Source organism: Rhinatrema bivittatum, chromosome 2, assembly GCF_901001135.1.
Source record: "Rhinatrema bivittatum chromosome 2, aRhiBiv1.1, whole genome shotgun sequence".
In the NCBI taxonomy this organism is placed as follows: Eukaryota; Metazoa; Chordata; class Amphibia; order Gymnophiona; family Rhinatrematidae; genus Rhinatrema; species Rhinatrema bivittatum.
This window is the reverse complement of record NC_042616.1, coordinates 699,344,659-699,369,242: the sequence shown is the minus strand read 5'-3', so window position 1 is coordinate 699,369,242 and position 24,584 is coordinate 699,344,659. Positions and strand designations below refer to the sequence as shown.

The 24,584-nt window shown below is 40.7% G+C and overlaps 1 protein-coding gene across 7 annotated transcripts in view; it reads left to right on the top strand.

Moving 5' to 3' along the window:
• The window catches only part of PIP4P2 (phosphatidylinositol-4,5-bisphosphate 4-phosphatase 2), a 569,842-nt gene extending 545,777 nt beyond the window's left edge, over positions 1–24,065 (top strand). For 3 of the 7 annotated variants that reach the window (XM_029591643.1, XM_029591647.1, XM_029591637.1), the window contains one exon: positions 23,560–24,065. Coding sequence is in view for 2 of the 7 variants with exons in the window: in XM_029591637.1 (XP_029447497.1) it covers positions 23,560–23,568 (9 nt within the window). In the remaining 5 variants the exon portion in view is untranslated. Of the gene's footprint in view, positions 1–4,995; positions 5,542–23,559 lie in introns of those variants that run through there. The other 4 variants (XM_029591641.1, XM_029591645.1, XM_029591650.1 and 1 more) reach the window with 2 other exon arrangements.
• Positions 24,066–24,584: the final 519 nt, after the last annotated feature.

Sequence of the window (24,584 nt, the reverse complement as noted above, 5' to 3'; positions counted from 1 at the left end):
TTTTTTTGAATTTGATAGTATCCTAGCGGCAGCGTTTTGTAGTAGTTGTAAGGGTTTGGTATAGGTGGCGGGAATGCCTAGAAAGAGTGCATTACAATAGTCTACCTTGGATAAAATGATAGACTGGAGTACAGTGCGGAAATCAGAAAAGTGTAGCAGTGGTCTGAGTTTTTTTATGGTTTGGAGCTTGAAATAGCATTCCTTGATGATAGATTTGATGAAGGGTTTGAAAGTAAGATGGTTATCAATAAGGACACCAAGGTTGCGAACGTGTGATGGGAAAGATGTGGATGAGTATGCAGGTGGGATGTCTGGGAGCGGTGGCCTATTAGATATGATTAAGAGTTCAGTCTTGCTGGGATTTAGAGCTAGTTGCATGTCATTTAGTAATTTGTTGATAGAGGAAAGACAGGCTTCCCAGTTAAGCAGAGCAGTATGGAGAGAGTCAGAGAATGGGAAGATGAGTTGCACATCGTCGGCATAAATGAAATGCTTGATGTGGAGGTTAGTGAGGAGGGTAGTGAGGGGAAGCATGTAAATATTAAATAGGGTAGAGGAGAGGGAGGAACCTTGGGGAACACCTTGGGGAAGATTGATGGGGTCAGATTCATTGTTATCTACTAATACAGTGAAAAGGCGATCCTGGAGATATGATCGTATCCAGGATAGGGCATTGCCAGTGATCCCGATACTCCTGAGTATGTTGAGGAGGACATCGTGATTGACTGTGTCGAATGCCGCCGAGATGTCAAGCATGGCAATAAGATAAGAGGTACCTGAGTCGGTTCCTTTAATGAGGGTATCGTGTAGGGAGAGCAGCAGGGTTTCAGTACTTAAGTGCTTTCTGAAACCGTGTTGTGTAGATGGGAGAATGTTGTTTTGTTCCAGGTGATCGGAGAGACGGGAGTTGACAACTTTTTCAATAACTTTAGCTAGGAGGGGTAGGTTAGAGACAGGTCTGTAATTGGATAAGGTGTCTGGGTCAAGATTGGGTTTTTTGAGTAGGGGTTTTACTACTGCTTGTTTAAGAACTTTAGGGACTGTGCCATGCTCTAGGGAACAGTTAAGGATATTTGAGAGGGGTTTGGCAATCACCTCGGGGATAGCTAGCAGGAGTTTTGTGGGGATGGTTTCGGAGGGATGAGATGATGGTTTTAATTTTTTAAGGATGACCGAGGGGTTAAAGGGGCTCTTAGGGAAGATGAGGCCATTGCAGAAAGACTTTGGGGCAGATTTTCAAAGGCTACGTGCGTAACCTGAGAAAATCTGCCACTGCGCATGCCGAGCCTATTTTGCATAGGCTTGGTGGCGCGTGCAAGCCCTGGGGTGCGCATATGTCCCAGGGCTTCGAAAAAGGGGTGGTAAGGGGGCGGGTCAGGGGGCATGGCGGTGGCCAGGGGCGGGTCTGGGGGGGGTCATGGGGCGGGTCCAGGGGCATGGTGGCAGTTCAGGGGCGGTCCAGGGTGGGGCCTGTGCTTGGGGATGGCGGGCAGGTGTAACTTGAAATAAAGGTAGGACGATTTAGTTAGGGCTGGGAGGTGGGTTAGATAGGGGAAGGGAGGGGAAGGTGGGGGGGGGTGGCCGAAAAAAAGTTCCCTCCGAGGCCGCTCCAATTTCGGAGCGGCCTCGGAAGGAATGGGAAAAGCCATCGGGGCTCCCCCCAGGCTTGGATTTTATAATGAGGATATTAGGGAGATACCAGTTCTGGAGATGGTTTTCAAGAGTGATAAGTCAGACGAACTGAACCAAATCACTGTGAACCGGGAAGATGTAGTAGGCCAGATTGACAAACTAAAGAGTAGGAAATCACCTGGACCATCCTAAGGTACTGAAGGAACTAAAAAATGAAATTTCTGATCTATTAGTTAAAATTTGTAACCTAACATTAAAATCATCCATTGTACCTGAAGATTGGAGGGTGGCCAATGTAACCCCAATATTTAAAAAGGGCTCCAGGGACAATCCGAGTAATTATAGACTAGTGAGTCTGACTTCAGTGCCAGGAAAAATAGTGGAAATTATTCTAAAGATCAAAATCGTAGAGCATATAGAAAGTCATGGTTTAATGGAACACAGTCAACATGGATTTACCCAAGGGAAGTCTTGCTTAATAAATCTTCATTTTTTTGAAGGGGTTAATAAACATGTGGATAAAGGTAAACCAGTAGATATAGTGTATTTGGATTTTCAGAAGGCGTTTGACAAAGTCCCTCATGAGAGGCTTCTAAGAAAACTAAAATGTCATGGGATAGGAGGCGATGTCCTTTCATGGATTACAAACTGGTTAAAAGACAGAAACAGAGAGTAGGATTAAATGGTCAATTTTCTCAGTGGAAAAGGGTAAACAGTGGAGTGACTTGGACCAGTGCTTTTCAATATATATATATATAAGTGATCTGGAAAGGAATACGACGAGTGAGGTTATCAAATTTGCGGACAATACAAAATTATTCAGAGTAGTTAAATCACAAGCGGATTGTGATACAATACAGGAGGACCTTGGAAGACTGGAAGATTGGCATCCAAATAGCAGATGAAATTTAATGTGGATAAGTGCAAGGTGTTTCATATAGGGAAAAATAACCCTTGCTATAGTTACACGATGTTAGGTTCCATATTAGGAACTACCACCCAGGAAAAAGATCTAGGCATAGTGGATAATACTTTAAATCGTCGGCTCAGTGTGCTGCAACAGTCAAAAAAGCAAACAAAGTGTTCGGAATAATTAGGAAGTGAATGGTTAATAAAACGGAAAATGTCATAATTCCTCTGTATCGCTCCATGATGAGACCGCACCTTGAATACTATGTACAATTCTGATCACCGCATCTAAAAAAAGATATGGTTGTGATGGAGAAGGTACAGAGAAGGGCAACCAAAATGATAAAGGGGATGGAACAGCTCCCCTATGAGGAAAGGCTGAAGAGGTTAGGGCTGTTCAGCTTGGAGAAGAGACGGCTGAGGGGAATATGACAGAAGTCTTTAAGATCATGAGAGGTCTTGAATGAGTAGATGTGAATCAGTTATTTACACTTTCGGATATTAGAAGGACTAGGGGGCATTCCATGAATTAGTAAGTAGCACATTTAAGACTAATTGGAGAAAATTCTTTTTCACTCAACGCACATTTAAGCTCTGGAATTTGTTGCCAGAGGATGTGGTTAGTGCAATTAGTGTAGCTGGGAGTCAAAAAAGATTTCGATAAGTTCTTGGAAGAGAAGTCCATTAACTGCTATTAATCAAGTTTACTTAGGGAATAGCCACTGCTATTAATTGCATCAATTCACCAACTCGAGCGTACAAGGGAATCCTTGTGCGGTGGTAATCTTGTACGGAGGTATTTGATGAGGATAACCGATTTGCAGTTATCCTTTCTTTTACCTCCGTCTATTATTCTTTTTATTAAGGTCAAAAATATTTTTTAAGTGCTCTTTCGTGCAATTTTTCTTAAAATCCCTTCTCCCCTGCTGCTTTTCCGACCCATTGCTAGTCTTTCGTCATACTTATCAAGGTCATCGCCTTTGTTGATTTCTCATGCGACGCCTTCTGTGTGCAAACACAGAAGGCGTCGCACGAGAGACAGCAGAAACTTTTGACAAGACTTTAGAATGCTGTGAACCCCACATAGGACACAGCACACTCTCCCACAGTCCCTGAAGCAGGCACCTGTGCCGAAACATGGCCCGTGTCGGACAAGCAGCTCCGTACCCATGAGAAATCAACAAAGGCGATGACCTTGATAAGTATGACGAAAGACTAGCAGTGGGTCGGAAAAGCAGCAGGGGAGAAGGGATTTTAAGAAAAATTGCACGAAAGAGCACTTAAAAAATATTTTTGACCTTAATAAAAAGAATAATAGACGGAGGTAAAAGAAAGGATAACTGCAAATCGGTTATCCTCATCAAATACCTCCGTGCAAGATTACCACCGCACAAGGATTCCCTTGTACGCTCGAGTTGGTGAATTGTTGAAAAGGGAAAGAGGTTGGTTAGTGATTAATTAATTGCATCAATAGCATGGAATCTTCTTGATGTTTGGATAATTGCCAGGTTCTTGTGGCCTGGTTTGGTCTCTGTTGAAAACAGGATGCTGGGCTTGATGGACCCTTGGTCTGACCCAGCATGGCAATTTCTTATGTTCTTATAAAAAAAAGTAAAGTTTTCCATATTACTGTATCGACCACTATTCCAGCTTCACCTCTATTTGCATGAATGAATTATTTCGTTGGTTCCTCTCTATGCAGCCCCTTGGCAAAACACGTTCATACTAAGGGATTGTAAGATGTGTATACACCTCCTCTTGTGACTAAGCTTTGGAAAGAAAACAGTGGTATTGTGAATGCAAAAGACCTTTTTTGTGAATGAATAGAATAAACTGAACTTTTATTACATATTTTTTCCTTGTGGTCCTATTTGCAAAATACCATAAATAGTAAAAGTTGTCATTAAAATGGCTCAAATGAGAATATACAAGAAATAATTCTAGAAGGATAGAAATATATAGTGAATTTTAAAATCTTGGCGCGCACTAAAGTCGAGAGATACGCATGTTGCTTGCATATCTCCTGTCACGTGCTCAAATCGAAAAACAAAAAAAGGGGTGGGGCGTGGGCATGGTCTGGGCAGAGCATGAGCAGGACATGGGCATTCCGGGATGTAAACTTGAAATGTGCGCATATTGACGCACACAAGCACGTGCTGGGGTCCCCTATTGCATAACTTCTGCTATGGATGGCGTGTTAAGTATGTTATAAAATGGCCGTGTCCATTAGCACGAGTCAGCATACGCACGAACATGTGCCTTTTTTTTGGCTGTTTAAAAGTTACCATCTTACAGTATGGTTGCTAAAACAGGGTTGAATTAATTTGCCTTCTCAGTTTTCATGTTTTGCTTAGTAGCAGGCTTGGAAACCAATACTCTGCAGTTATTTATGCTTTGTATACAAATAGATACATTAGAACTTTACATTTCTAATATTTCAAAATTTTTTTCAAGGTCACAAAGAACTGGAGTCCATACACACCTCATCCATTAGACTGAGAATGCAACAAGGCATGATAAAATTTAAATCTTCATCAACGTGTCTCTGTAGGAGAAAGTGGTAATATGCAACATCAAGAAACAGACCATATATTTAACAGTATTATGTAAAATAGCTTAAAGGACAATCACAATCTTTTATGAAGAGGCATATTAAAAATGAAAGATCACAATTATTGACCATTGTTCCGTCATTTTTAAGATGCAGAAAGGATCATTAGGATTTTGATTATCTGAATTATTTGGACAAACATGACTAGTGAAGCACAGCAAAGCAAAATGTAAAACAAATAATCATGACAATACTGTGTTTGCAATAGCATGTTGCATCTTCAATAGAGAAAGAATAAATAAAGTAATAAATTGCACATGCATTTATAACTATATTATGTTTTCAGGTATGTTTTTAAAGTTTATTGAGGTTACTTTGACTTCAAGAACTTAGTAGTAGGATGCTGGTGCAACAATATAATTTTCTCTCTGACATTTTTTATTTAGTAAATAAAGTAACATTAATTGAGCAGTCACAAGTTTACTGTTGTATTTTTTTTAAATAAATGGGAGATTAACCTTCTAACTTGGCAAAGTTATAAACTGTTTTGTTTCCCCAGTGAGGTCAGATGGGAGGGTGTTGATCTTTCCTCTGCCTATTTTGTACAGGTTCTCAATCTCAACTATAAGACCATGACTCAGGCCTTACATTTGATCTTAGCCAATATGGAATACATTTACTAGTACTGAAAGAATTGTAGGTAGACTGTAAACGTTTCTGTTAACCCTGAATGAGTATGACCTGGGCTACCTCCTCTCTACCATTGAAGCACATGTGCTAAAGTGCAAAATTGTTTTGCAAAAGGGGCCAAAACATGAAAAAACATGCAGAATGGCCCAAAATGTGCAAAAATGCCAAAATATCAGAATTTTGGACGTTCATTCACACATTGACCCATTTTCATAATATCCCCTTCACAAGATGTAAACTTTTGCACATTGTCTATGTGTGAAAGTTTACTAAACTTCTGAATCAGTGAGTTGTGATGCAATGTCATGCAAAGCAATTCTAATTTAGAATCAAGCAAATGCTAGCATGCAAAGATTTTTTTGCACGTCAGTTTTTACAAAAAAAACCTACCTTACCTCAATGAGATGTAGTTATCTTTTTCTGCTGGCTACATAGCAGTTTCTCACACACGTTTTCTACAGAGCTCATTTTCATCTATGGCAAACCGATACTGGAAAGAGATCATTAACCATCAGTACTGTTGTCATTTCACTCAAGAGTTGCAAGACAACAGCTGAAACAAAGTGTTAGGTTCTAGTGAGCTCTGAGGAGACTATCTTCCAGCTAAGCATACTTTTGTCTGTTAATATATTTGTGTTCAGTCCTGCGAAATGCTCCCTGATTGGTCCATTATTAGCCAGTCTGGAGTGGTTGAGATATTTCTTCCCCTCCCCTGACTGCACTTGTGGTTGGTCATTGTTTGTGCTTGTCCTAGGAAATACCACACCAGCCTCTGTATAACCTCTGTGTTCCTTCTTGTATCCTGATCTGTTGGATTCTCTGGTTGCTGACTTCGGCCTGGCTTTGATCCTACTTCTATATAATAGACTTATGAGTTGTCGCTAATGTAACTCCAGCCCTATGGAAAGAGTGTGTGGGGTCGGGAGGGGGGGTGGGGTATCACACTTCGATGCTGTTTAGTACACTGAACCTCTTTGTAAACTTTAAAATACTTATATCCCATGCTCTCCATAGTTCAGAGTGGGTTACAATTTAAACACTTAGAAGCAGGGTTGGGGAAATGGATTCTGTCAGTTGGGGATAGGATTTCATCTGTAGGGCCTGTAAGAGGATCACTCTCAAAGTCTACCAAAAATAAAATCAGTCCACATCAGAAGATTGTGTTCCAAACAGAAAAAAAGAGTTTACTGAAAAAAATCAAAGTTCTTCAAGGATAAGCAGATTGGCAGTCGTCACAAGTGACATTATCAGATGGAGCCTAGCATGGAACTTATATCTCAAATTTTCTAAAACTTTGAGCATGCCCACTGGACATGTGCAGAATGACATACTGCCACACGTTCATGTGGAGGTCCCATCAGGCTCATCTGTCCGCAGAGCCCACCAATCATTCATCTTCGCTGTCCTGCTTACATGGAAATTTTTATTTTCCCAGTATGGCAGGAATCACTTTGTCATGTGGCACCACAGTCTAGTTTTCAATTTTTAGGTATCCTTAGGTAGGTTTTTGGGTCAGCTCTTAATTTTCTTTTTGTTTTATGGTGCTCATGCAGTTCATGGACTCTGGTGCACCGAGAGGCATTGCCCATGCACAGTCATCGAGTACTTTTATTTTGCTATGTTTGGTCTAGATTCATAAAAGTGATACAAATTTAGCAGAAATAGTGCCCGCAATAAAAAAAGAGGGATGGTTAGGCTAATTTCCCTGCTCCCACATTGTATAGGTAATTTCTTTTCTTTTTTATTTTTATTTATAGAATTTTACCATAATTACAGGCAATTTTTAAGTAAGATACAACAGGATGCAGTTTAACATTAAGACAATTTTCCCACTTACAAAGAGAGATAATTAATCTATATCGATTTACCTTAACTGCAAATATATTCCTTATGTAATATTAATGTAACAAAGGCAATTTCCGAAATCTGGCGGAATTGATAAAGAAATGAATTTTAAATTATTGAAACTAGAGGATTCTAATGTTACTTTCCATATTACATACCGTCATCAAATTACCTTGAATTCACATTGGACCCTGAGTCTAAAAATTTACGCAATTGTTCGGGTTCAAAGTATACATTTTTAACACCCTGTTTATTCACTATACATTGGCATGGGAATCTAAGATTAAACCTAGCTCCCTTACTCTCTACTTTAGCTCGCATGGATAAGAGTTTTTTCCTTCGTTCTTGAGTAGAACGTGTAATGTCGGGAAATACCCATACTAATTGGACAAAGAACTGTACTTTTCTATTACGGAAAAAAGCTTTCATTATCATTTCCCTATCTTGTGAAAATACACACTGTATAAACAATGTCCCTCTCTTAGTTATATTCAATTCCGATTCCATTGAAGTTTCAAGAAATTGTGTTAGGTCTAGCTCAGATTCAGATGTTTGTTCAGAAGTTACTATGGAAGTTGGTTTAGTCATATACACTTTTGCTAAAGTAGGCATTAACTCTTTAGGAATTTTTAAAACTTCTAGTATATACTTTTTAAACATTTCTAAAGGAGGTATCATCTTTAATATAGGAAAATTTAATATACGTAAGTTTTGGTATCTGATAGAATTCTCTATATTTTCTAATTTCCTTTGCTGTATCGTATCTGATTTAATTAATTGTTCTTGATTTTTTTTGCATGGTATTAACCTTCAGATCTAAAGTGTTTATGTTTTGAGTGTTTAAATTTATATTAGACTCCATAGGTTGAATTTTCCCAGCTAGTCCAAAAGTAACATCTACTAAGGAGGATACTGATTTTTCCAAAACCATTATTGCAGTCCATAAAGAATCCATGGTGACTTCAGTAGGTTTAGGAATAGCAGGGCACAATAAATTAAACTCAGTTCCTTGGTTTTCAAGGTGAACATTTGATTCCCCCGATGTTTCTTTGTTCCCTCTGGGTGTAGAAGCATTTACCACATAGGGAGTTATTACTTTAACTCCCACATCTGAGCTCTCTGGAAAACCCGTTGGGTCTATCCTGGGTGCCAGGATAGACCCAGCTGTGACAGGCAAAATCACTCTGTCACCTGATAGTCCTTTCGTTGTCAAAAAACCCTCTGAGGGAATCGGGGGGCGGGGGGGGGGGGGGTAGACGGAGCTCCGGGACTTAAGGTGATCTGAATGTCCGGCGAACTGTCCACCCGCTCATCTGGACACGAAGCCAAGGACTGCCGCGGAGTTATAGTATCCATTACCGGAAGCATAAACCTCTCAATGGAAGGTTGCAGGGTATCGGAAACCGGGGTGGTTGCCCCAAGTTCTCTAATCCTAGCTTTATACTTGGAATGTGGCATAAGTACAATATAATAATCAAAAGGTTCTGCTTCCTTTACCTCTAGGTCTATATAGACTAATAAACACTGGAATTGCCTAATGGGGGTAATTGGAGAGCGAAAGAGTATACAAGAAAAGTAATACTCACTGGAAACTGTAGTACTATTAATTTTCTGGAGCTTCAGATGTTACAAAAAACAAAAAAGCAAAGCCACGCACCCCTTTGGTGCGCGCAGCGGTGGCTGCGCGCCGCAGGAGGGACAGTTTTAAATCCTTCCGTCTCCTCCTGATGACGTCAGCAGAAAACGCCTCTCTTTGTCGGGCCGGGTTAAGTCCTCACCCTCCTCCGAGAGTATGATGAAATCAGCTGGTAAGTGGAAAAACCGCTCCTCTCCGGGTCCTCCTCTCCTTTCCCCCGAGAGAAGCAGCAGGAGGGACGGTTTTAAATCCTTCCGTCTCCTCCTGATGACGTCAGCAGAAAACGCCTCTCTTTGTCGGGCTGGGTTAAGTCCTCACCCTCCTCCGAGAGTATGATGAAATCAGCTGGTAAGTGGAAAAACCTCTCCTCTCCGGGTCCTCCTCGTCTCTCCTTCCCCCCCTGTATAGGTAATTTCTGCAGCGCATGGATACATTTATTGCACCCATGCTATTTTTCGCATTGTATGCTGATTAATCCACCACAGGCGCATTACTGACCAAAAAGGTTTTAATCACAAATGCCGTTCAGGCAAGGAGAGAGAGAGAGAAGTTAGGTAGAGAGTGCATCAAGCTAGGTAGAGAGTACATTGTGCAAATCAACTCATCTTTTACCTTTCATCGCTCCAAATGACAGAAAATCTTCAGTGATATCAACTTTGATGTTCAAACCTCTTACTGTGTATGTAAAACTGTCCCCCAAACCTCACCCTGAGTTAAAAGTGCCCCCTCTTACAGTGGTATAAACAGGTCTCTGCAGAAGCTCTTTCTTTCTCTCTCTCTCACACACACACACACGGTTGGACCGATGCTAGTCTTCTGCCTACCTTGCCCCCTCCCCTACAGGTTGAGCCCTTGGATTCTGGGAGCTAGTAAGACTTGTCTCTTGCTGAACATCATGGTACTGGCTGGAGTCAGAGGCCCGGCGAGGACTAGAGGCTTGCTGGCACTGGAACAGGTACCAAGTAAGTTGGACTGAAATTCTGCAGGGCAGACTAAACTGGCACTGGTGCAGGACTGGCTGGACTGAAACTAGTGCAAAGCAAGCTGGGCTGAGGACAGGGGCATGACTTGGGAAACACAGACAATGAGTGAACTGGGCTGAGCAGGAACCTGACAGAGGCAGAGCAGGACAGGGTTGGACAATACAAGAAAAGGACAAAATACAGACGTGGCATGGACAAGACAACACAAAGAACATGGCAAGGTAAGGCAGAAGGCCTGGAGACTGCAAGGTAATACCTGGATAGGCCGCAAGGCAAGGCTGGCCAGGTCAGAGAGCCGAGGTGACCCTATGAAGAGGCACTGGAGTTTTGGACAGTCTGTGTTAAATAGGACTGAGGATGAGACATCAGACAAAGAGGAGGTAACAATCAAAGCAGTAAGCAGGGCCTGTTAAGGACCCCTGGTTTAGGAAGACTGCACAACAGGTGAAACTGTGATAGTTTGACAGGGTCACACCTATCACGGATCCCCATGATGGACATGGCCTGTGTCTGGGGACTAGTCACAACATCCAGCGGTGTCATCTGTTTGCAACTATGATCTCTAGGAGTATAGGTCCCAGTCTTATGGAAAAGCATTTTGGGCACCCTAAGTCCACTCTATCAGAACCAGCATTGGAGGCATCAACATCAATGAACCCAGGAGCTGCATCAGACAGTGGTGATGCATCGACATTGAGCAAGTACCACTACTGTCTGATGCAGTGATGGTGCTCTCTCAAGTCCATAGAAACCTAAAGAGACAGGCCTTCCTCTGTCTCCTTCCAGTTGAAGAAGGCCAAGGGTTCAGCTTCTTGGCTCCAGGCATGCAGAACTCCGATACCAAACCTTGAGCAAAGGCCAAGAAACATTGGCCTCTGTAGATATACAGTGTTGGGAGTGGAGACATTCTGGCTACGACTATGAAATCCCTAAAGCATTCCCATGAGAGGAGAGATCATTCCCAATGTATTCCCAGAAATCCCGACTGACTTCAGCGTTCCAGGTGTCTGCCATCAATATACCTCTAGTTATCCATGAAGATTTGGCCTTCCTTACTGCCTCCCAATTAATGTTGGCATTGGAAATCTTTGAGGAGGAGCTGTACCATAAGATCCATCAGGCCTTGGACAAAATACTGTGAAGCATCATGCTCCTGCATCGAGAAAATCTGTGATGATGCAGATCAATGTTGAGCCAGTATTGGAGGCCCTACCTCTGCCCAGCAGCTTAGTACCAAAGTCAGTAACTAGGCTTGACATTGATGTCAACTACTTAGATGGTGATTTCCAGGCCATCAGGAGGGGATAGGTAAGCTTCCTCAAGGCACCAGAATTCCTCATGGTCCATGCCCCAACAGACAAGGGCTCCCCTCTCTGAGACCTTCTCTGCCAGCTGGGCAAAATCTGGGTCCTTGTCCCCAGCATATCAGTTAAGCTTGGATTTAGAGTATTCCTGGGGTTATGGCTACAGATCTGGAGATTTCTTTGAAAGAGAAGAATCAACATTTCTCCTCTTAGACCCCTCTCCTTCACAGGAAAAGATACATACCCCTCTAAAACTTGTTTTAAATTGATCGATGTAGCTAGGAATTTAGGTTTACTTATAGATTTTGAGATGAACCTAAAGGCTTATATAAAAAAGAAAGTTAATGAAGGCTTCGGTAAATTGAGGATGCTTAAACGTTTGAAACCGTTACTTTCTAGAGACAATTTTAGATATGTACTTCAGGTGATGTTATTTACAGGTATTGATTACTGCAATTCTACTATGTTAGGCCTACCTAAATCATCTATTCATCCACTACAGATATTACAGAACGCTGCGGCGCAGGTATTGACTAATACCAAACGGAGAGAACATATTTCTCCTGTCCTTCAAAGTCTGCATTGGTTGCCAGTTGAATTTAGAATAAAGTATAAAATGTTGTGCATTATTCATAAAATCTTATACGGAGAAAAAACTGATTGGCTAAATTCAACTATAAGATTACATATCCACCAACGTGAACTAAGATCAGCCAACAAAGGTCTTCTTACCGTTCCTATGGTAAGATCAGCACATCCCAGCGAGGTTAGAGACCGTGCGATATCTATCGCCGGTCCAAAACTATGGAAAACCTTACCACCAGATTTAAGACTGCAGTCAAATTTGAAAACTTTCAAAAAGGATCTAAAAACCTGGTGCTTCAGGCTAGCTTTTTGTGAGTAACACAGAGGATGCAGCATGACTTCAAGATGGAGAGTTACTAACTTGATCTCATTAACTTGATTTTATTTTCTTTTATAGTTTCTTTCTTTTCTCTTTATAATTTTTTAATGAAAATTTTATTTACTTCTAAGTTTTTATTTGTATTAGTTGATTTATTGTAATTTTTATTCTACACTATGAGATTTTAGTAATTTATTGTTTTTTTAATATGTTGTAAACTGTAGAGATAGAGACATTGTCTCTCAACAACGGTATAAAAAAGCTGTACAAATAAATAAATAAATAAACATTCTCCACTGGAGGACCTTTTCTTCTAAGTTTATTCAGGGAATGCAGAAGTCATTCATTTCCTTTACAGAAGGAAGATGAGACAGGAACAAGATGCTAGACATCCTTAAATTTGTGGAGCCTCCTAAGGAAATGATGTCAGTCCCAGTGCACTAGATTTTTCAGGAGGTGCAGAAGAGTTTGTGGGAAAATCCTTTCTCTGTGATTCTCATTAATAAGAAAGGAGATGCAATATATCTTGTCCATAAAGTTCCTGGATTTGATAAAAGGTAGCTGCGTATGGGTGTGACAAACACACAAAAAAACAAAGGGGCCCAAATCCTGCAGCTTTCCTCTCTGACAACTTTGGGGCACTTCATACCATACATTGCACACTAGTTCACACACACACACACACACCACAAGCCACAACAGTAAGTGATCCCAGGGCAATTAATATCAATATTTATTATTTGGTAATATTAATATATATATGTGCTCAATTATGACAGTAATGCAATGATATTAATATATTAAATAATAGGATTAATAATAACAATATTAGTAATATGATGTGAAACATTGCTTACATAAATAGTCCAGTGTAGAAGAGCATAGGATGGTAGCATCTCTATCTGTCAGTCTTCTTTTTCTTCTTCTCTTTGACTCATTCTTTTAAGCTGTGTTGTTCAACTGCCACATAGTAAGGGATACCTTCAAAGTGGATTGTGTCAGAAGTGACCTTATTTTTGTGCCAGCAGAAAGCAACTGTGTGGGGATATACAAGCAGTGGGAAATATGTAAGCAGAACATTATGCAGTCAGTGAGGGATATGTAAGCAGAAAGCAATTATGTCAGAAACATTAGTCTCTGCATATTCTGTGTGTGACTCTATGTTTCTCATTAGTCAGACTGAGGCTAAATAATCTTGTAACATATTCCACCCCTTGGACATAGAGGGCACATACTGACATCTGCTGGTTGAAAGGTTTCCTAATAATGGTTATATTAGTGTCAGCACTATTAAAACAATATGAATATATATTAAACACTGGCCTCTTAAAACTTAGCAAACACAGAAGACCAGGGCTACTATCATAGTTGCAAGAAATCTTAGTTTCATTAGATTATTGCTCACTCTGGGTAGCTGGTCATATAACTGCAAACAGGAATTTAAACCCCTATCTGAGCTTTCTTAAGTTTAGCTGCCCCAGAAGTCTGGCCAAATTGAAATCTTTAGCAGGACATACCTCCATGCTGCCAGGTCTGTATGGCAGCTCTCAGCATCTCCTGCCTTTCATTGCAATCTCCCTTCATGCTGATCGTGCATAGTTGGCTAATCTGACTTTTAAGTATCACCCTGGTTGTCAGTTCGTAGTCGAGCTCTTAGTGGCTGTGCAGTAGCAGGCCCACTTTCCTCATCATGGCTTGTTTAGCAAAAGCTAACAGTTCTGTCTTAAGTTGTACATTTCTTTGGGTGTCTTTCCAAACTGCTGAATTCTGGTCTCTTCTCCCACTGGCCATTCACTCCCTGCTTTATAAAATTTTGTATATATCTGGAACAGTTAAACTCAGGTGTACCACCTATCTACCTCCCCTAAAATTTCCCTCTTGATAACAATCAGATGTCAAGATCTCTTTTGGCATAACCAACAACACAAAGAAGGCAATGATGTACAAGAAGAAAATGTATGTAAGACACCAAAATGTACCATCATGGACGGTACCGACCACCGGATATAGAATTGCATGGAAGACGGAAACAACATGTAACTCAGATAATGTGGTAAAAGCTTTCGTTTGACCCTGTTCCAAATTATATATAGGTAGAACTACCCGCAAAATTACAATTAGACTCAATGAACACAGGTCAAAGCTTCATACAGAAATGGTTGCTGCACCGATTGTTTCACATTGCATACAGTACAAACATTTGTTTTCTCAAATACGTTGGACTATTATTGAACAGATTGCATTGTCATCATGAGGAGGCAATCGTATTGTTACATTGAATCGGCGAGAAGCTTACTGGATATTTACATTACAGACTCAGGCACCAGAGGGTTTAAATGAAGAATTAGATTGGGGTTCGTTGATTTGAAATAACGTATGATGCAATAGATGCGTAGTCCTGGATTGGTTGGTTTTGAGAGACATTGAACAGTATATAAGACCTGTCAGCAATGGAGTCAAGTAATGAAACGCTGAGAATTGTATGCAGCCTCGGTGAGGATCTGATTTGTGAATGTTTGAATTTTGGAGAAAGCTGACAGTCGGATGAAAATTTTGGAAAAAGCTGACAGCCGTATGAAAATTTTGTGGATTGAGAATGGATGCTGAAATACTGACATTGTGAAGGAGCGAATATCCCCTGAGGAAAGATCTTTTGGGATCTGAAATGCGGCCATGTTGGGCTACCATTGGAATCAGATAAGTCTGTTGATTAATTATTGATTTTTTTGTCGAAACCGGGACATTCATAGCTGCTTGCGGCAGCGTGATATTTTGGAAACATTAGAGTGTATCAGCCTTGCAGCATCAGCTTTGCAGGTAATCACAATTGGTGAAAATTGGGACATTTACAGCTGTCTTGGAGTTATTTTTAGAACACAATTTTGTATTGGCTCTGCTGACAATTATATTTAATTGTCAGCAGATAGTCCGCAGATAGTAGAAAGACTAGGGGGCACTCCATGAAGTTAGCATGGGGCACATTTAAAACTAATCGGAGAAAGTTCTTTTTTGCTCAACGCACAATTAAACTCTGGAATTTGTTGCCAGAGGATGTGGTTAGTGCAGTTAGTATAGCTGTGTTTAAAAAAGGATTGGATAAGTTCTTGGAGGAGAAGTCCATTACCTGCTATTAAGTTCACTTAGGGGCAGATTTTAAAAAGTTGCGCGAGCGCATACTTTTGTTTGCGCAGCACGCGTGAACAAAAGTACGCCTGATTTTATAAGATACGCGCGTAGCCGCGCGTATCTTATAAAATCTGGGGTTGGCGCGCGCAAGGCTGCGCAAAATCGGCAGCCTGCGCGTGCCGAGCCGCGCAGCCTGCCTCCTTTCCCTCCAAGGCCGCTCCGATTTCGGAGCGGCCTCGGAGGGAACTTTCCTTCGCCCTCCCCGCACCTTCCCCTCCCTTCCCCTACCTAACCCACCGCCCCGGCCCTATCTAACCCCCCCCCCCCTTAACTTTGCGCGCGTCGGCTGGCAGCCCCGCTCCGTCCTCCGGTCTCAGGGGCTGGTCCGGAGGCCTCGACCACACCCCCGGGCCGGCGCCACGCCCCCGGACCCGCCCCCGAAATGCCGTGTCAGTAGGCCCTGCCCCAACACGCCCCCTTACAAAAGCCCTGGGACTTACGCGCGTCCCGGGGCTTTACGCGCGCCGGCGGCCTATGCAAAATAGGCGCGCCGGCGCGCGTAAATCCGGAAGGAAGGCCTTTGAAAATCCGCCCCTTAGAGAATAGCCACTGCCATTAGCAATGGTAACATGGAATAGACTTAGTTTTTGGGTACTTGCCAGGTTCTTATGGCCTGGATTGGCCACTATTGGAAACAGGATGCTGGGCTTGATGGACCCTTGGTCTGACCCAGTATGGCATTTTCTTATGTTCTTACACAATATAAAAATATTTTTAAAAATGGTTGGAGGCAGATTGTTAATGATTACACTATAGTGGATCACCCAGTGTTGGGGATAAAAGATCATAAGTATGAAACTTTCCCTTCCTTCCTTAAAAACATTTTTGTGTTCTGATGTTTTTCTAAATTATTGATACAAAGTTACTAAATGAATGGTTAATTCAGTATTGGATATTACAACATTGGAGTGATACATTTAGAAATGAGACTGAGAGTAATTATTCAAGAGGTGATAGTTTTTGGATTTGATGTTGTTTAACAAGAAGAAAATGTGTCATTATAAAGCATATTTCAGAAATACAAAATAAGGTAAAACAATATTATACTAAATGACCAGCGAACTGTTGTCCAATTCACTTTTATCTATGATGTGAAAGCCTTTCTAGTGTTCTGCAAGGAGTGATATGGGAATCAAATATAGTTATTCACATAGAAGCTTCTCCATTAGCAAATTTTTATGTGCTGTGCAGCTGTACAATATGTATACCCTTTCTTATTTATTTCTCCCCAACTGACCCAAATGTCTGTGATTAATATCCCCATGGGTTAAAGAAAACCCAAAGTCCAGTGTATTCATGCCTCCCTCCTCAATCCATAACTCACCTTGATTTCCCCCTTCCCCCCTCACAAACATCAGTCTACAGGACACTAGACAACACATATAGGACTTTACATACAACACCACATAAGGCCTAAAATTTTTGAAAAGGAAGGGAACAAACTTAAAAAAAAATTCAAAGAAGAAAATGGCAAGGGCAAAAGTAAATAGTTATGTTCAGAACAGCAAAAAAAGGGTGCAGAGCTTAATTCTTTAAACAAGAAAGGGGAATCTTCTTCATTTTTGCTTCTTTCATAGAAGTGTGATCTTTATTTTCTGTAAACATAAAGGGGTAGATTTTAAAAGGAGTGCATGCGGCTTATATCTGCGCGCGCTACCCAGCGCACGCACATATACGTCCGATTTTATAACATGCGCGCACAGGCGTGCGCATGCTTTAAAATCCAGGGTTGGCGCGCGCTGGCTTCCTCCATTCCCTTCCCCCTAGCCTGACCTTCCCACCCCTTCCCCTAACCTTTCCCCCCCCCGACATCCCTACTCTAACCCCCCCGATCTTTATTTTACCTTTTGCGCCTGCCTCCAGGCAGGCGCAAGTTGTGCGAGCCAGCCGATTGCCGGCACATGATCTCTGACACAGCGGCAAATGGCCGCAGTGCCAGGAGCCACTGACCCTGCTCTGGACCACCCCAGACAGCCCTCGCCCCACCCCTTTTTTCAAGCCCTGGGAGTTACACGCATCCCGGGGCTTTATGCGCACCACCGAGCTTTTTAAAAATAGGCCCGGTGCGCATAACCCCCCTACATGCGTAAGACTTTGAAAATCTGCCCCAAAGTCTCACAAGAGAAAGAAAGGTTAATTCAATCTTAAATCAATTAAGCATGGCTAAATTTTTACAGGGCTAGTCTGATAAGACTAAGACCATTTAAGATAAAATAATGGGTCAAATCTAATAGCACATATTTTCCTTATTGCCTCATCTTATCCATTCAAGCAATGTTAATCTCAAAAAGAAAAAAGTCAGTGTAAAGAAATAAAGTCAAAAGAACCGAGTTCACTGATTGTCTGTTTAGCTCTGTTAAATCTATAGATTGGTAAAACATCCTTTTATTGTATACCATATACTTGTGGATAAAATCTCTTGAATGACTACCTGATATAGGAAAAAGAAAGCCCAAGTTTAGTGTAAAGAAAGAGATTTTGTTGTAAACTTCACTAACTTCCCGTATCTGCATGTAGTATAAAAATAGAAGACAGCAGACAACATGCAAGATTGCAACACATGAGATCTGACATAGATGGAATGCAGAATAAATTCAACAAAGGAAAACAGAAAAAACCCCCACAAGACTTTGAGGTTCCAGTCTTAGTTCTTGCAACTTTCAATGAAAGAAAAGACGGCAAGGTTTTATTTCCTTCTGTGGCACAACATATAAGCGGTCAAGGTTTTTCTCATTGCTTTTTAGTTATAGTGCTTCAGATCTTCAACATTTCACATAGCCTTTCATAACCTCAAACATTTAACACGCTTACTTTCCAGGGCTGCCACCCTTCTCTACTCATGGTTACTGTCCTTCCAAGTTCCTGTGCCTCTCCCCTGCTCCCCTCTGAGCCTACATTATATCCAGCTCTGGGAGCCACCTGGAAACCATAATGCTCTGTCTTAAGGTGGACTGGAACCAGACAGCTGGGACTGATTCTTTACATAGTTCTGAGGGCTTTTTATGTATGCTCCTTCATAGTGTCACTTAACAACTAATATAATTTGCATCAGATCACAATATAAAACAGCTATAAACTTTGACAATGTTGTTGTACACAACCATTCTCTGTGCTAGCTACATAACTTTCATGGGTAAATAAAGTGTTAGTACATACAAAGAGAATATACATCTGCTTTATTAGCAGCCCTCGTAAACACAAATAAGAGATAGCAAGAGAGATTAAGACCAATTAAAAAAAACACAGACCAAGGTAAGGCTGAAAGATAGTGTATCTTATCTCCTCATACTTACAAATCTAATCTCATCAAAGGAAAGAAAAAATCAGTATAGTTGTGCATGAAAAGAAAAAATTCATATAAACATTTCATCTTTTAACATAAGGGTTTCTAGCCCTGTATACTGCAACTGCACAGTATTGCAAAATTTTACAAAAATCAATGCCTCACAACCATAAGAGAAACAGCAAGTGAAGCTAACAACTCTTTTTTACACAACCTTTAGGTTTACCCTCAACAGTAGATATTACCATCTATATAGCTGAGGCCAGATACCCCAATGTTTAAGCTGGTACTGAGTTTGCCAAAAAGCAGATGCAAGAAGTGAAGTCTGCCAATCCTAACTTCTGTAAAAGTAAGATAATAATTTCCAGACTTGCGGAAGAGGAGAATTAGGTAATGAATGTAACCTCTGAGGAACTTTTGCTCTGCCTTGTAACACTTTCTGGCTATGTGTTCTACATTTCTACATTGAAAATAAATACCACAAAATGTATTTTTCACTGAGTTTTAGGGATTAGTTCAGGTTTCTGATCAAGAATAGGCTACTGGCTAACATCCTGTCACAGATGTCTATGGTGACTATGACTGTACTCCCTCCCTCTACTGCATTGTTTTCTTTCCTCTTCCCGGTTGTTCATGTTTCCTCTATTACCTTCCACTTCGTCCTCAGAGAGCACTGATGTTGGAGATTCAGCTAGAAGGTTTGCAGGTTAGTAATGGTCCCATAGAAATCTCTAATTCCTCATCTTTGTTGCATAACTAACTGTTTAGGAATAGAATATCAGATTTCAAAGCCTTTAATGGGTGTTAACAATTTTTAGTTTCTGAGTCAAATTAGTCTCTTGGTCCCATTATCTGTCTAATTCTTCCTCATACTACTGACTGTCTTCTGCAAACTGAGCTGTGAACAACTTTTCCTGCATTAGTTTATCTGTCAATGTACTGAAATGGGACCATGATTTCGTAATGTCCAGCAATAGCCACACTGCAGCTGTCCTCAGTTTTTTCCAATCCTTGGGGACTGTGGAGTTTATATATTTAGTAATCCTAACTTCCACATCAGCAAATGAATTTAAGTCAGCTGTGAAATTAGGACCCCATGGATTTTCCCCACATGTTTCTGCAATCTCCAGAAGGTAATTTACCTTGGTTTCTATTTTTAATTCTGCCATAAGGGCTTCCTTACTGTCTTTTTGATGCTCAACATATGACACCTCTCAAGACCACATAATGCCTGAGTTAAATACACAATATTTTGTACCCAATATATTTTCTTATATGCTATCCTATGTTTTGCAAACTACAAGAAAAAAAAATTAATGCAAAACTACATTATACCAAAATAAACATATCTGCCCTTCACACTAAAAGATCAAGACATGCACAAAGTGCAAGCTCATATAAACTTCAACCCTGGGAACCCAACCTCATCAGTGGCATACTAAGGGAGGGTGAGGGGGGCATTCCCCCACAGGTGACAACAGGGAGAAGGGTGCCATTGCTTCCAGGAGGAAGGTCGAGAGGCGACATGGAGAAGTGATATGCTGGTGAGGTTCCCACTCCCCGCCAGCAAACGTAACATCCAGTGTCAGAAGAAGAGGCCCTGTGGTGCCGCCAGTGTTTCTTTCGAGCTGGCGTCAGATGAAGAAACCCTGCGGTGTTGCCATCATTTCTCCAGAGCTGGTGGTAGATGAAGAGGCCCTGTGATTCTGCCGGCATTTCCCCAGACCTAATGGCAGATGAAGGGACCCTGCAGTGCCACCAGCGTTTCCATGGAGCCAGTATCAGAAGAGGCCCTGCTGTGCAGCAAGCAGCCAAAAAAGATGTCCAAAATGTGTGTGAGAGAGCGAGAGACTTGCCCTGTGAGAGTAAGTGCCTGTGTGTATGTGACTGTGAGAGTGTGTGTGTATGAGCGGTGCCTGTGTGTGTGTGTATGAGAGGGTGCCTGTGTGTGCCTGCGTGGGTGTCTGTGAGAGAGAGTGCCTGTGCCTTGAAGAAAGACTAAAAGCATTGCAATCGATTATCGTTGAGAGCAGGTAATGTGCCTGGACGGTTACAGATGTTGCAGACCAGGTCCCCATCCCTTCCACCCTATGTCGCAATTGTGGCTGGATCTTGCTGCTGGCATCTGTCTGAAAAAGACTGTTCTTGATCATTATTCCTGTTCAGCTCAGATGATACATCAAATCTTACTGTCTTGACATTATCCTTTTACTAGTGGGTTCCTCATCCGAGGACTCATGCGAAGAGTTATCAAAACTTCCCTCCGGGACCACCAGACCCATTAATATCCTCATTTGAAATGATGGTAATGAGAGATTTGGAGCATATGGAACGATCTTATCATTTTTGTCATAACAAGCTTAATAGACGAGAACCCTACTATAGTTATCCAGTCAGCAGATAAAGGAGAAGGGTGGTAATTTTAGATGTAGATAAATACAATGCAGAAGCACTTAGTCAAATCAATGACATTGAATTCTATGAAAAGTTGGAATATGATCCCACTGTTTTGCTGTCAGAAGAAATCCGTGACATATTAGATGAGGTGAAAAAGTAAGGCTTGATCACTTCTAAAGAATATTTTTTCCTTTTGGAAAAAAATCCAGTCATGCCGAATTTCTATTTAATTCCAAAAATTCATAAATCTGTAAACAATCCACCGGAACGACCTATAGTATCTGGCATAGGCTCACTTCTTGAGTCCTTGTCAAAATATATAGATTCATTTTTAAAACCAGTTGTCCCATTGAATAGATCTTATATTTGGGATTCTATTCATCTACTTCAGATTCTTAAAACAGTCACTGGGGTTCAAGAATCATGGATACTTGTGACAGCAGACATTGCTTCACTGTACACAAACATACCTCAGGCAGCAGCAGTGTCTATCATTCAAGAAACTTTAGGAACCACATCATTATAGAGAGGCAACAGAAATTTATTACTGAATTAGCCCACATAGCATTGACAAAAAATTGTTTTGAATTCCAACATGATATCTTCCATCAAATTAAGGGCACAGCCAAGGGAGCCACCATGGCCCCTTCAGTGGTATGCCTCTATGTGGCTTCATTTGAAGAACAATTTGTTTATCCCTCGGAGTTCTAGAGTAACATCAAATTGTGGGTAAGATTTGTTCACAACACCTTTTTTGTGTTAATGTTGTTAGAAGCTGAGTTACAATGTGAACCGGTATGATGTATGCTTACTAATGCCGGTATATAAAAAGTTTCAAATAAATAATTTGAGAGTTGATTAAATACTAGAAACAAGAATCTGCAGTTCACATTTCATAGCAGTTCTGTACAAATTTCATTTTTGGATACAGTTATTTTTAAAGACGCGCAATGTCTATGCCCTTCTATTTTTTATAAGAAAACTGACAGAAACAATTTACTCTTTTTTGCTAGTCATCATCCTAGGTAATTAAAGAACAACATTTCTAAGTTTAAGACGCCAGTGTGAGTCTTTAAACAACAAGCTCCTTACATGTGTATCCAGATTGGTCAGCGTGGTTAACCTAGATGGGCTATTAAGCAAGCCTATAAGAGAGCAATGTATACAAATAGGGAGTAACTTCTTCAACCAACTACAAAGAACCCTTTGGACAAAATGTTCTGTGTGTTACCTTATTCAACCCATTCAAGGGAGGTCTAGGACATTATTATAAGACTTGGCATATGTTATCTATTTATGATGTGGTTAAGGAGAGACCTTTTTGCAAACTGGAGAGGCAAAAATGTAAGAGATTCGCTAGTGAGAATGGGTTCACTCATTGACAGGGAGGATTTGTTAACCTGGAACCAGTACCCATGTGGCAATTGTGTAGTCTGCAGGAATGTTTTACAGATTAAATCTTTTCACCATTCTGATTTGCCAATTATTCATCAACTCAGAAGGCATTTCAATTGTAATTCTACACAGGGCATTTATGCCATTATTTATCTGTGTAGTAGGACAGACTAAAATAGCTATAAAAACATGGATTATACAGCATAAAAACTGTATTAGAACTAAAAAGATTGAGGCTTCAATGGTTCAGCAATGGTTAAATAAGGACATAACAGAGGATGAGCTGCATTTTTTTATTATCCAACAAATGCAGTTTAAAAGGAGTGTTAATATGTCCTTGAGCCTCCATCGTCAGGAATGCTATATATATATATATATATATATATATATATATATATATACTTGGCATACACTGGTCCCTAGGGGGCTAAATCTGGCGATAGAGGGGGAAGCTTTTTTCTGAACTAGGTTGGTTGGTTGCAGCCTGGATCCGGTACTAATATGCCACCTTTTGAGTGCTCTCTTTAGCACATAATAGGGAATCGTGTATTAGACAGCGTAGTGGGTCAATAAAGTTTTATGAATTCAAGCATGTGAGGTTAAAGTCCCGGATGTTTGGTGGAGGAGGGAAGCTTATACTGAGCATAGTTGCTGCCAAGAATGTGAATTACACCATGCATTGGCTCCTTTGTGAGTGCGGATGTCTCTTAACTTGATTGTGAAACTGAAATGTGGTCTGAATAAAGGTTGGATGCATCTAAAACTGGGGTCAAATTTTACAATAAAATTGTTCAAGAACTTTGGTAACAATGAATAATAAGGAGGCATTGATTATGTTTTATAGAGGCATTAACCACCCCATGTTGGAAGAAAGTGAATGGAATTTGCTGGCGTGATTTTGCAACATTCTCCAACGCATGGCTTGTTACAGCAGTTATCACTGGGATTAAAAAAAAGAAGCAAATCGGATTGTTACATGAAAAACAAGCATAAAGTAAAAATGGAATTCATGCACCAGGATTAAGTGGAAGAGAGACATATAATTTTTATGAATGGACATTCATTACAGTAGAGCTGTTTGTCAATGTATAGAGCAACGCTGTTTTTTCTTCGTATAATATACCCCTGATGAAACCTTTTATTAGGTGAAACTTAGGCCTTGGTAAGGTGCAATAATACATTTATCCAGAGTATTATTGTTTAAGGTTTAGGTTGAAGGAAGATTGTAGTTTTTTTTAGGTATGAGTGTGGTGCAATCTGCATATTGCCAAGTGAAGCGTGATTGGTGTGAGTGAGTTTTGTATGGTGGTTTTAACTAGGGGGGTGGCATTGAAGAACGTGCAATGTATATTTAAGGAATTAATAAAAGCAATCTGTCTAAAAATGTTTTTCAGTATTCTGTTTTTTTGAGTGAAGGGTATAATTCAAATAAGTGGTTGTATATTGTACATTTTGTATACCCTGAAAAAAATTAAGAGAGTGCTGGCAGGGGGCGTGTTGGTTATATATATATATATTAGTAGCAGGAACAATAATTACAATAACAATAATGCAATAAAACACAACCCTTACATGACATAGTCCTTTCTGCAAAAGAACTCCAGCAGCATATCTCTCTGTTCTATCTTCTTTCTTCTCCTTGTCTTTGTTTCAATCAGGCTTTTATTCTGTTGTTCAACTGCCAGGTAGTAAGGGACTTCGGGAAAACAAATTGTACCAGAGGTAACATTATCTTTCAGCCAGCAAGAAGCAATTGTGTGGGGATATGCAAGCAGAATGCAATTATGTAAGCAGAAATAAATTACATGTGTGGGGGTAGATGTCAGGACAGTTATCTGTGGCCCTGCACATTTGCCTCTGTATATTCTG